Source organism: Glandiceps talaboti, chromosome 17 (genome assembly GCF_964340395.1).
Source record: "Glandiceps talaboti chromosome 17, keGlaTala1.1, whole genome shotgun sequence".
NCBI lineage: Eukaryota > Metazoa > Hemichordata > Enteropneusta > Spengelidae > Glandiceps > Glandiceps talaboti.
In genome coordinates, this window is record NC_135565.1 from 5,180,710 (window position 1) to 5,194,141 (window position 13,432).

Below are 13,432 nucleotides of genomic sequence, written 5' to 3' on the forward strand. Positions count from 1 at the left end.
GTTGTATTAGAGTACATACGTCTTTGAAGTCGAGTTCTAGGGCGCTGAACCCCGGGTTGTGGTTGCCGATGTGAATGTTACCATTTACACTAAGACGACGACCTGTTGATTCTGTTGATTGCGTACCAGATGAGGCTGGCCTTTCAGTGACAACAAGTTTACCATTTTTAAAGTAGGCGGACTTGCCTTCACGTTTAACCTGTGCAATAACCTTACGTTGGCGCTTCGTCAGATCGTTCCCGATACCGATTCCAACTTTTCTGAGATCTTCTCTAGCACCTAACGCACCTAATGAACTTTCAAAAAAATTCCAGATGTCCGGAAAAAGAGGGATTCAACTTTTTCCGGACCAAGTTGAGATCTTTTGTCTTCTATTTGCAGATGATATCGTGATATTCTCCGACACTGTTATCGGCTTGCAAGGTCTTTTAAATATTTTGAATTCTTACTGTAACACTTGGAGATTGACTGTTAACTTAGATAAAACAAAAGTGGTAGTTTTTAAAGCAGGAGGGCGTCTTGCAAAATCCGAGAAGTGGCTTTTTGATGGGAAACCATTAGAAGTTGTGTCCTATTATAAATATTTAGGTATTATTTTCTCATGCAGGCTAATCTGGTCTACTGCAGCAAAAACTCCTGCTCAGCAGGCCAGAAAAGCCTTTTTCTCTATTCGAAGAGCGACTCAAGTGACAGGGATGTTTGCGTTTGATGTTTATTTCAAAGTGTTTGACACCATGATACTACCTATCCTTACCTATGGGTCTGAAGTGTGGGGTTTTGAGAAACACGAATGTCTTGAACGGGTCCAGTATTTGGCTTGCCGATCGTTTTTAGGTGTTTCGGGGAAAGTTCCTAACGTGGCTGTCTTAGGTGAATGTGGACGCAAGCCGATTTTCTGTTATACGGCGAAACGCTGTATCAAGTACTGGGCCAAAGTTATAAATATGCCCACGACTAGGTATCCAAGGAAGTGTTACGACATGCTTTTGAATATAGAGAAATCTGGTGTCAGATCTAGAAGAACATGGGTGTTCAATGTCAAAAACCTATTGATAATGGCTGGTATGAATAACGTGTGGGATCTGCAAATTGTAAATAATATTAATGAGTTTATACATACCTTTTCTGAAAATTTTGAAAGATTTTTGTTTTCCGATTGGCTCAGCTACATTTGTTCTCTCGATAAATTGTCTACGTATTGCACTTTCAAATTTTACCTCAAGCCTGAAAAGTACTTACATGTAGTCAGAATCCCTGCTCACATGCAAATGCTTGCGAGATTTCGTTGCTCGGCCCACTACTTACGCATAGAATCAGATAGAATTCATAGTATTGAGAGAAATCAGAGAATATGTCTTTTGTGTGATGTAAATCAGGTTAAAGATGAGTACCACTTTCTGCTAGTTTGTCCTTTCTTTTCCAACATAAGGACAAAATACATTCCTGCGCAATTTTTGGATACACCTTCAGATGTAAATTTCATTGACCTACTTTCAAGTACAAATGTGGATCACATCCAGCGTTTGGCAGCCTTTGTTTTTCACGCCATGACTTTGAGAAAGAAACTAAATGATGATTTGTAATGTTTATTATATTTTCTCTCATTTGCTTGTGTATTTATTCATAAATTATGGTTCTGAATTGTCCTTTTTGTTTGAAAACATTTAAATCTTGTATTTTGGGCCGATGGCCTTTGAGTACGAAATAAATGTGACATAAACAGATGTTATAATGGTAACTTTAAAAGTACTGTAAACTTCGAACGAGCCCTAAGATACGAAATTATCATTTCAACGGACACTACTTTTCGCAAAGGCCAATTGCAGACATTTAGATGTGATCTCCTTGGTAGACTCCAGTCTAATCATAAACTACATTTTATCTTTCTCTATTTTAGTTGTTACAGTAATTTAATTTGATAAAACAACAACTCAAGATCTGTACGCTTAAGTTATAGGGCAACATGTTACAACATCTGTTGAAGAGTTGTGTTAGTACAGAAATCAATATATAGGTAAACCAAGTACACAATTTCAGTGATGCCTGATGGATTAGATGAAATACACTCTCTGTCAAACATTTGTAATAACAACGTCAGCCTAAATTAATCGCACAAACCTGGCCTACTTCAAGTGCGTTATATGAACTTTAAGGACACACTATACAATCTAAATAATGAACTGGAATGTTATATCAAATTAATAAAGAAACGAGTACGGTCATTGCACATGATCAATCGCGCATCAATCAATGTATCGATGTCTTAATTAATATCGCAGCACCGACACGCAAAGAATGTACTTTTTAAAATGACATAATTTTTTTTCAATAGTCCATTCCAAATTTTCATTTCAATTTGTAATGACCAACTTGTTGAATAGCAAACACGTTTTTTTAGAAGAAGAACTCCAATGTAGTTACTGAGTAAAAAATACGAAAGTAGGATAAGTTCGTGAGTACCTATATAGGCTATAAACCAGTCACGTTGAGTAATGTGGTATCACTACATGGAAGAAACACCAATTTTGCCATTTAAATAATGTTGCCTGAGAGAGAGAGAGAGAGAGAGAGAGAGAGAGAGAGAGAGAGAGAGAGAGAGAGAGAGAGAGAGAGAGAGAGAGAGAGAGAGAGAGAGAGAGAGAGAGAGAGAGAGAGATAAGTTACAAGGGAAATAAGGTATGATATAGAAATTTCAATAAAGTATTTGACCTGGCAGCACGATATTTTTAACGTTGAGTAAATGTCAATCTCTCAAAATTATAATAGCGCGTTTTGATGAACACGAGTCATTTTATTACGTTCCTACCTGAAAGAGTGATTATTATTATTATCATTTACGTATGTATGCATTGTTCTTTCTTTAAATGCATCTAAACTACTAGTATACAGGACATAATTAGGTCCACCCATTCCCTACCCCCCACCCCCCACCCCCACCCCCCACCCCTCCAGTTCAGCCATCTTCACACTGTGACCTTTCGTGACCCAATATTGACCTCATCAACTTCTGGTTTTGCACAGTGAAGTGCAGAGTGAAGTGTAGGTTGTTCGCCCACATGAGGCGCGGAGTACTCGATCGATTCACAAGTTAGAGGAAGATATAACTTGCAGCTAGGCTTTGCATTTTGTAACCTTCTGTGTTTCGACGTTGTTCATCAAATTGTAGGTAGGTTCATTGAGATATCGTTGTAGAAATGCAAGAAAACCGTAAAATTGACCCCAAAAGTTTACTGGACGCCGGACTGCATGCATGCGCTATGCAGCGTACATAGTGCACTGAATGATTGATTCCCTCCGCTCCAAGCGCAAAATACATAGGCGCATAAAATTCAACTGTTCAAGAAATCTGTTCTAAAACTGACAATGATAGCATAGTAACTGATAAATTAACTTATTTCTGTTTGAATATTTGATACTTTCGTATGAAAAATTGCAGTAGAACGCCGCGAGTCGTATTTAGCTTGTTTGCTGAGTTAGAGAACTGACGATGAAATATTGAACGACGTTGCAATATTGTAACAATACAAGCTTTGAGAAATAGGTCATATCAAATATTCAGCTTAGTTTCGGTCTGACCTGGCGCTTTCACAGTCAAGGCGACTATCCCAAATTTCACCTAATAATTTGTCAAAATATGTACACTTTTTGACATGTCCAGTTGGAGTTCTGTCAAACACGTGAGGGAGAGGTCCCGGGGGAGAGGTCCGAGGGGTGAGGATGTAATTGTAAACACTGCACTGCAGCTGCAGATCAAGTGATAACTTTGACGCATTGATACATGTAATACTACACAGTCTCCTTCAAGTCAGACTAGATGTACAAATTGTTTGCGAAATATGAATTTCTATTTCAAAGGGACATAATTTGTTGTGAGTAATTTGGTTTTCTTTTACTTATAATAAATAGTCATGATTAAACTAAAGTGTAAAACTGTAGATAATTAAAACAAATTTGTCCATCATGGGACCAACCTTTTTTTGTCAAAAATTTTAAAAAAGTAAAATGTGTGTAACATGTTTTTATAAAACCAAATCTAAAAGAACATTATTTAAATTCCCTATTATGCGTGTTTTTAACACCCACACCCTCCGATTCCCCACCCCTGGGCAGGCTATTTGCTCTCTATGTGTCTGTACACAGCCACGTCTCCGACATATGTACACTAACTAATTTCATATACAGAAGATATACATGTATATGCCCATTTTGTTTCAGGACATTATCAAGTTTGACTGTATGGTGGCCATATATATTTGTAGTTTTAAAAAAAAAAGAGCATCTTATTTTATTACTACATGACTCAAAAAGACTTCGTTCAAGTGTCTACCCATTATTATCAAGTACAAACATGTTTTAAGACATTGACCTTTGACCTTGATATTTAAGGTCAGTTATCACAATAAAACCATTTCTTGCATTTGTCAATCACCATGGTTGTTAAATGTGTCCAATTTCTTTTGAATATTGTACATACAGACAAAATAACATTAATGGACTGGATATTTATTTTGGAATTTTTAATTTATAAAATAATTTTATCATGGCTTCCTACTTGAAAAATCAATGTAAACCAGAATTTGCCAAGTCCTTGTTTGTAACTCAATAAATTGCTAAAGATTAATAAATGTATACAATAACAAACATTTTACACAATTTTAGTTTTTTCAATTTATAGAATTACAAACAAGGACTTGGTATATGTTGGTTCACATTGATTTCATATTGTAGGAAGCCATGGTAAAATTGTTTTTAAAAAAAATTAAAAATCCAAAATAAATACCCAATCCTCATCCATATGCCACTTTCACAAGCAAAACACACAAATGTGTTATTTGGGGTGCTCATATCACTTTTTACTCAGTGAAGGGCAACACTGTTTCTTATATAAATCCATACTTTGAAGTTTGTGTAAAAGATCATGAACACAGAAAGTCTGAGACCTTCAAGTGTCTACTCCTGTATTATATTTCAAACCTGTAAAACAGACAGAGTTCATTAGAAATCCTGTTCAGTGACTGAGATGACATTACTGAGCTCACTGTGATATTTGTAATTCGTGATACTGCAGTACGTCTGTAGATTTTTATCTATCTTGCAAGATGTTCCTTCAACACTTCATGTTCAAAATATCTCAAGTGGAAACGAAAAGTCTTTTGACAAGTTAACAATAACATTGCATTTAATGACAAACTGTGGCAGGAAAGTGAAAACATATTCCGGTGTGTCTTTGATAAGATTTAGTAACCATGGTAACAGAGATGGGAAATCAGGTAAATTTGAATAGGTTTCTATTTCTTGTATCATACTTTCATGCATGCTCCTAATCATCCATGTCACTGCATTATGACAGAAGACAAGTTCTATTACCTGGCCCATGAGTATCAAAGTAATGAAAAATATCTGCAGGAAATCCCAGGCTTGCTGTTAAATAGTCAATATTTTATTCACTGAACTTTAGGAAAAGGTTAAGATAGCAAACAAGTCATGTATGTATGACACTGGAGGGCATTCAATTTTTGTGATGTATCAAAGACTTTCATTAAGGTAGACGAAGTTGTCGCTTATATCATGTCATATTGTCTAGTTCTAATTTTTGAAAAATCCTTTCTAATGCCAAAGGCTAAGTACAATATTAAAGTTGTTTTTTTATATATGTTTTTCCATTACAAGTTACGAAATGGAAATGCATATACGTACCTTCTACGTTCTACTAGTACTATTACTGTAGTAAGTCACTATACCCCATGCAAGCCAAAATGTACATGCTTGTAATGAACAAAATATATGGGCTTTATACCCTGGTTGTGGTACATCATGACAACAAATTCTTACATCATTCATCCTAAAAATATGAATCGTTGAAAGTTGTCATTTTTCTTCCTGAACTTTAATAATGGTGTTTGTACTTAATTGTATGTTTTTCATCATAACATCTTTGATGGGTCAGTCGATTAGTTAAAATTAAAATTAAATGTATGGACTTTTATTTCATCATTGTACTTTAACAGTCGGAATGAGTCACAAGTAAAATCAGAAGAAAAATAAATGATAATATTTGCTGAGATACACACTTGTGAGGCCATTATCATTATACAATCAAAGATGTGATTTTTTTTTTAAATCCTACAGTCCTGTAGAGGTTGTACATGTAGTCTAGTTCCTGAGAACTGTGTTCCAATTTTACGCTATGTTATCTTCACACATCATGTCTAGTCAATGTCGTTACTCTAGGCGTTAAATATGGTTAAACCCCATGCTGGGTGATGTGCAAATGGCGCCTGTCAATAGTAATCCATCACAAATTGACAGGCTGTCGTCATCGCTCATTAATATTCATTTGGTACAGCTGTGAACCGTAAAAAAAACCCATAAAAACCGAACTCCACCTCCAGTAAGGTCTGCTGAAACTAAAATGACATGGGGACGCGATGTCATCATGTTTATATGAACGCTGTAGGGGGACAACAGAATTCTGTGCGAGAGTAGCAACATTGACTAGACATAATATGTGAAGATAACATAGTGTAAAATCGGAACACGGTCGTCAGGAACTAGACTATAGTATAGAGGGTGTCAGATTTAAGAAATATGTAGGGTTGTCAGGGCATGAGAAATATAGATTTAAATATTGCCACTCTAACCTATGATTAATAACCTAGTAGTTTTGTCACTTCTTGACTCAAACTAGTGACAAAGATTTGGTTTGGGACTGCATTTAATTTTGAGGCCTGTCAGTTTATGCTGCTACATTGTGTGTGGTTGCTAGACGCTAGTCAAGTGGTATACTAATTTGCCTTTTAACTTCAGTCTGGGTTTGAAATGCCCCCAGCTATGACTGGGGTTGAATAAATTAACTTCAAGTCTGTATGTAAGAAGGGTGCTGATTTGTATGAACCTGCCAATAAGACTGGTTTTCCCAGGTACCCTCATTTCCTACCACATTGAAACTAGAATAGTCTTGGTTACCCAGACCCTCACTGCTGGGGGCTCTACCTACGTGACCTCCCCAAGCGAGAGTCTGGGGAAGCGAGATTCCAACTCAACCGTCCAGGAAAAACCGATCAGAGCAATGCATGCTGGGGAATACTTCACATCCAACATTGTAGGCTAAACGATTTAGGTACTTTTGTGACAAGTTATCACTTCTCAAGCATCATACATCTAAACTACAACAAGCAGGCCTCGTAACGGTAAGCCGACTTTTTTATGACTTGGAAGAAATGTACTGTGTGATTACTGGCACGGGGTAGTTGAAACATGGTTTCCCCAGAGGTGTTTTGTTTTGTTCCCCCTTGGGTGGTCTTGTAGGAGAGCCCCCAGTGGTGAGAGTCTAGGTAACTGAGACTAACATTTTTTTTTTTTAATAAATATTTTTGTGCTGGGAATTCCTCCCAGCGATTTTTCTGTTATGCAGACAAATACACACAAACAAACACAAATGCTACAGAGATCCTTTTGGGTTTGGGACTACGTGACGTCAGTCCACGTGCTATCCCAGAGTCACCCAGGCCCGGCAAACATAGCACCTGCGGGCTCCGTGTGAGTAATCGTCCCTGACTTTTGGAGTCCTTACTCCATTAATCCCCTCCAAATTCACACTCGTCTTGTGAGTGAGACATGACTGAGTGATACAGCGTACCCATCGAGTCTGTAGAACATTCAGCCTGGGTTTGGGTCGGTCACAAAAAAATCCCCTGTTTCCAGTGGGATTCGAACCCGTGACCTCCCGACTGCTAATCCTGTGCGCTAACCACTACGCTACAGGGAGCCGGTCTGAGACTAAAACTTGAGCAACATGTACAGTGGGAATAACTTGCCACACCAAATTTATACTTAATCCTGTATATATCAAGTTTAGTGAGACTGACCACAAGATTTCAATATATAGCATGCAATGTTGTTACTTCTATTTCTAAATTAGTGTCTGTGCAGTGTTTGGTTAATGTACACAGTAACACTACAGCATGGAGATCTACGGCAATATTAAAATCATGAAAATAGACACATGGGGACTTGTAAGTTTTCATGTTCAAAAATTCATATATCCAACCTTAAAATGAAACACTTTCACACTAGGTCAATCTCTGCTATAATCTTACTTTCACAGTGAGAGGTCAATCTCTGCTATAACCTTACATGTATGTTTTATTCATTCTGCAATTACTAAATGCTACTTTTCATACCATTTTCCCACACTGCTGAAAGCTCTTTACAATTATTACCCCTCGCACAGTCTTAGAACTGTGTAACGGCCCTTATTATACTTTCTCAACTCTCCCCAGGAAAGCATACAATCCATTGCAGCCACGTACTGTATATGCACATAGGATTAAAGCATTCACTTTACAGCCTCTATCCTACCAGGTCCCTAGTAGTAGGCATGTACAGCTGGGTTGACAGGCACAATCAGGATTTCACATCTCTTCCAAGGACTTTAACAATTCAGATTTAAACTGCACCGAGGAGACTCGAATCTGCAACCTGCAGATTCCTAGTTGGCCACTCTAACCATTTGACCAACTTGACTCCAAATCATTTAAATTAAAGCACATCACGACACTATGAAAACACCTATTTTTGTCTAATTTAATTTCTGTTTCACTTCCAGATTTAAGTTATTCCCAGTAACAAAACCCACAAAATGCCATTGCTGTCAGTGTTACTTGGTGCAGCTACTGGACATGTAGTTGGAGCACTCTGGTACTCACCTCTTATGTTTGCTAAACCATGGATAAAATGTGTACAGAAAACCCCTGAAGATATGATGAAGATTTCAGATTCCCACCATACTGGGATACCAGTATCTATAGTATCAGATTTGACATTGGCTTGTGTGATGGAATATGCACTACCGTAAGTATTCTAAAATTTCATTGGCATGTGTGATGGAGTATGCACTCCCATAAGTATTCTACAATTTCATTGGCTTGTGTGATGGAGTATGCACTCCCATAAGTATTCTAAATTTCATTGGCTTGTGTGATGGAGTATGCAATCCCATAAGTATTCTAAAATTTCATTGGCTTCTATTTTTAGCAACCAAAGGGCAAAGCCCAACGGGGGCTCCTACCCTGGGCTCCTTTCATCTGTCCGTCCGTATCCACCTGTATCTCCAATATGCATGCGTGAATTGCAACCCAACCTGGTCAAAATGTCAGATGTTATAGAGGGCAAATGCATGTCACTTGGTTTTACAACCATCGCGACAGCGAAATGGTGGCCATATTTGTCATTAAATATTCACATTTTGGCCGATAACTCTTGAAGTTTAACAGATAGAGACTTCATTCAAGTACAAATGTCAGATGCTATAGTCTGCATATACACATCACTTTGTTTCACAGTCCCCACGATAACGGCAAAATGGCAGCCATATTTGTAACAAATATTCACATTTTGGCTGATAACTCTTGATGCTTAACAGATAGAGACCCTTTGTTGTGGTTGTAAATGATGCGCTTTCTAATGACACACTGACTTTTGACCTTGACCTTCATCTTCAGGGTCAAATAATAGCTATATCTTCCTTTTTTGAAATCATTAAGATAATATAAATGTTAATGCTAATGTGCCTGAAATTGTCAAGGATCTACACATAATAGATAAGAAATGAACAACCCTTTCAGGTGTTGTCAGTGTATCCTTTTGATTGCCTTCAAGGCCATGCCATAGTTGTTGTCCTTTTTTGAACTGACAGCCTACGACATAATGTACAAACTAAAGAACTTGTAGTCACAACAAGAAATTTTTTTTATTTATTTTTTTGGGGGGAGGGGGGGGTCTATGTCTTCCATGAAGACTTGTTGTACTTGATTCACATACACACAAAAATGTAACCTATATTTTCATATGGTAGTATGATGCATTAACAGCCCTCCAGGATGTAAAGTACACTTTCATTGGCTAGGCTAGTAGCACTCCAGCATGTAATATAAATTGTCATTGACTAGTAGTATGATGAATTAAAACACTCCCAGATGTAACATATAGTTACATTGGTGAGTATATCAGAATGTTATATTCATTTCCATTGGCTAACATGAATTAAAAAACACATCCGAATGTTATATACATTTTCATTGGCTAACATGATGAATTAAAAAACACACCAGCACTAGCCACACACCCCTACCAGAGCTGACCACTGGTAACAACGAACACCCCCCCACCCCCGGGATCTTAAAGAAAGAAATGAGTGATGAGACTTCAGGGGTGAACAAATCATTTTGTGAACTGGTGGTCCCCAGACCAGTGCCTTATAAAACCCAGTGGTCCTGCTAAAAGAATTAGTGGTCCAAGGTCCCGCTAATGTGAAAAATTAAATCTTACCTATGAATCTGTATATTGAGATGACTTTTTTAACATAGTTATTAACAGTAAGGTACTGTTCTGATGGACCAGATAAGGTAAAATTTGTCCAGGTCCGCCCAAAAAAATCGCTAGTCCCAGACCCAGGACCAGTGGATTTGTTCACCCCTGGACTTGCTGAGACTCCATTGGCAACATGCAGACTTTAATCATTAGCCCATCAGAGTTTTATATGGCTAGTTTGTACTCATGACAGTATCTCTTCATCATATTAACAGGAGAATGCATCTAGGCGACACTTTTCATACACTGGTAGTCATCTCAAGTGGATTTACTTTGCTGAATTTAGCACTAGAGGCACCGCTATACCCTTTTGAAGGTCGACCACTTCAACTGTTTTTCATCAACATGGGTTACAATGCAACTCGTATATGTCTTATGATGGCAGTGTTGTTAATGTTCAAGAACTGAATGAAAACTGGGTGGAGAATACATGTTTATTCTAAATATTGGAAAACAAAACAAAAAAATTAATCAAAGTTTCTGCTGAATTTAATAGAAAAATTTGATATTTTTGTATAATATTTTGTTGTTAATACAACCTGGGAAAAAACTCTGGTGTGTTAGCTTGCTCATGGTAAGCAGGGTTGAGAGACAATTAATCATGCAAGCAGACATGCAATGTAATTGGTAACTTATCAAAGTATAAACACCACATGAGCCACAGATCCCATAACTCTGTTTACTGATAGAACACTACACATTATAACAATCAAGTCCACCTGTTACTGTCACATTATAACTTCCAAAGATATAAACAAAACTGATAAAAGTATTGCAACAACCTACATCAGATTCAGGGGCAACGCAGTTATTTTTGTACGGTTGTTGTTTTCACGGATTTTTTCTTTGTGTGAAGTCTTTCCTTGGCTCACTTCATTCAAGCAAACACACTTGTGATTTTTCGAGGGTTGTATGTTGTTAGAAAGTTTGTTCTTGGAAAGTTTTGATAATTGTTATTAAAAGTTATGTATACTTGTTAATCTTCCTGGATTTGAGTATTTAATTTTAACATTTATATGGTCAGATAGATGTTGCAGTGGTTTTTTTGCTAAGGTTGGGGAACTCCGGTAACAGAAATGGAGAATATGGTAAAACTGACGTAGTTTCCAATATATTGTACCATTATTTCAATGGGGAACCCTGGTAAAACAACAGGGGAACTCAGGTATGTTTTACTTTTACCTGCTTATCGCCCCTAACAAAAACACAGCTGAAATCAGTCAGCAAAATGCAAAGCTATTAAATATGGCTACTTCAAATTGGAAAAAGTACTCAACAGAATTTACTAGATTAGAATCTAGCAACCATACTCAATGACTATGATGGTCCATTATGTAGCACAACATTCTGTGCTTAATTTTAAATTACCACCAAGAGCTGTTATGTATTTGAATCCTAATGAAGAGATATAATATAAAGCAATGATGTCATTGCTTCCCAATGGGACTTATGATAATATGCAGTCATGTACATACAGGTACTGTCACATGTAGAAAAGACAGACGCTGTGACATGCCTGTATACACATCACTGTATCAGCAGTGTACCTACAGCAATGTATACAGTCAATGTACATACAGGTACTGTCACATATGTAGAAAAGACAGACACTGTGACATGCCTGCACACATCACTGTACATTTGTATCAGTAGTGTACATACAGCAATGTATACAGTCACTGTACATACAGGTATTGTCACATATGTAGAAAAGACAGACATTGTGACATACCTGTATACACATCACTGTATCAGTAGTGTACCTACAGCAGTGTATACACTATATACAGTCAATGTACACACAGCAGCCTGACACAGGTACTGTCACATGTAGAAATGATAGACACTGTGACATATGCCTGCATATCAATGTATCTGCAATGCATATACAACAATTAACTAATGTAACCACACCTCTGTTGACAGGCCTGTGGCTACATGTAGTACAGCGCTGTTACAACCATGTGCCATCATAGCATGCCGTATCAGCCCTGATATTTATCGGCAAAATAAAACCTGGGATGTCAAAAGGGAACATGACTGCCCTTAATCTGATGAATATCGGACAACATGTTTGCTTGTTATCTATAATTAAGTGCAAGATAAGCAGAATTTCCTTGATGCAGACACATTGATAACCCACAGCATAAATGTATTTGGAACTATATTGTGGTACAAATGACAAGTGTTTGTCCTTAGCATCTAACCAAAGTTGCCATAATTTGTACGTCCAACCTTTGGGCTGAACTGTCCATTATTTGGAACGGCTACAAAACGTTACAACTCTTATTTCAAGTTTTTGAACTGAAGTTCAATATGAATGCGCACACGCACATGCAGGTATGGTGAGCCCTAAAGTAGTGCCAGCATAAATAAACTAAATAATTAGTTTATGCTTGTTATCACGTTAAGTCAAGCTATTCAGTCTATTTACACAACAACTAATCCCTGATAAGGCATTAAAAAAAAGTGCAAGTGAGTTAAGTGAGATATTTTGAAATAACAGGCTCTTTACACAAATCAAGTTGCTATACAACTGGAATATATATATATATACAAGGTCTTCTCAGGGTTTGTTACAGGAGTGAAAATTCATTTGGTGTTTATACTGTATGTTGAAAGACAAGGAAGAGGAAATTCTTTTTTTTGAAAATAAAAGCCAGAGGGAAAGTTACTAGACACATAAAATAGTTGATAACAAGCTGAGATATGAGAATAGGCAGGTACAGTGTTGTATGTAAAGATAATGGCATTTGAACGGTCTTCAGGGCTTAAGTAACCAATTAAAAGGGCACTTAAATACAAATACTGATGTAATATTGGGTAAAATGCAATTAAGAAGTGGGAAGGGGAGTAGGAAAATTGTTAATAATGAGATACAAATGAAGGGAGGCCTACTTTATACGGAAATATGCAAAGATAATGAGATTGAGATTGGTGGTTATGGGACAGTGGGGACACATATAGATGCAGTTGAATTTTCATCGGTTTAGTAATCTGGAACACTGGAATCAGATAAAAGTGTTGTCTGGAAGTCAGGAAATCACTAGCCTATCTGTAG

At 37.2% G+C, this 13,432-nt stretch overlaps 1 protein-coding gene across 1 annotated transcript; it reads left to right on the forward strand.

The window, feature by feature from the left end:
* Nucleotides 1-3,030: 3,030 nt before the first annotated feature.
* LOC144448559 (uncharacterized) lies at nt 3,031-11,306 on the forward strand. Its single transcript, XM_078138835.1, has 3 exons — nt 3,031-3,166; nt 8,609-8,853; nt 10,587-11,306. The coding sequence occupies exons 2-3, from the start codon at nt 8,642-8,644 to the stop codon at nt 10,777-10,779; spliced, it is 405 nt and encodes a 134-aa protein (XP_077994961.1). The 5' UTR covers nt 3,031-3,166; nt 8,609-8,641; the 3' UTR covers nt 10,780-11,306.
* The last annotated feature ends 2,126 nt before the right edge of the window (nt 11,307-13,432 follow it).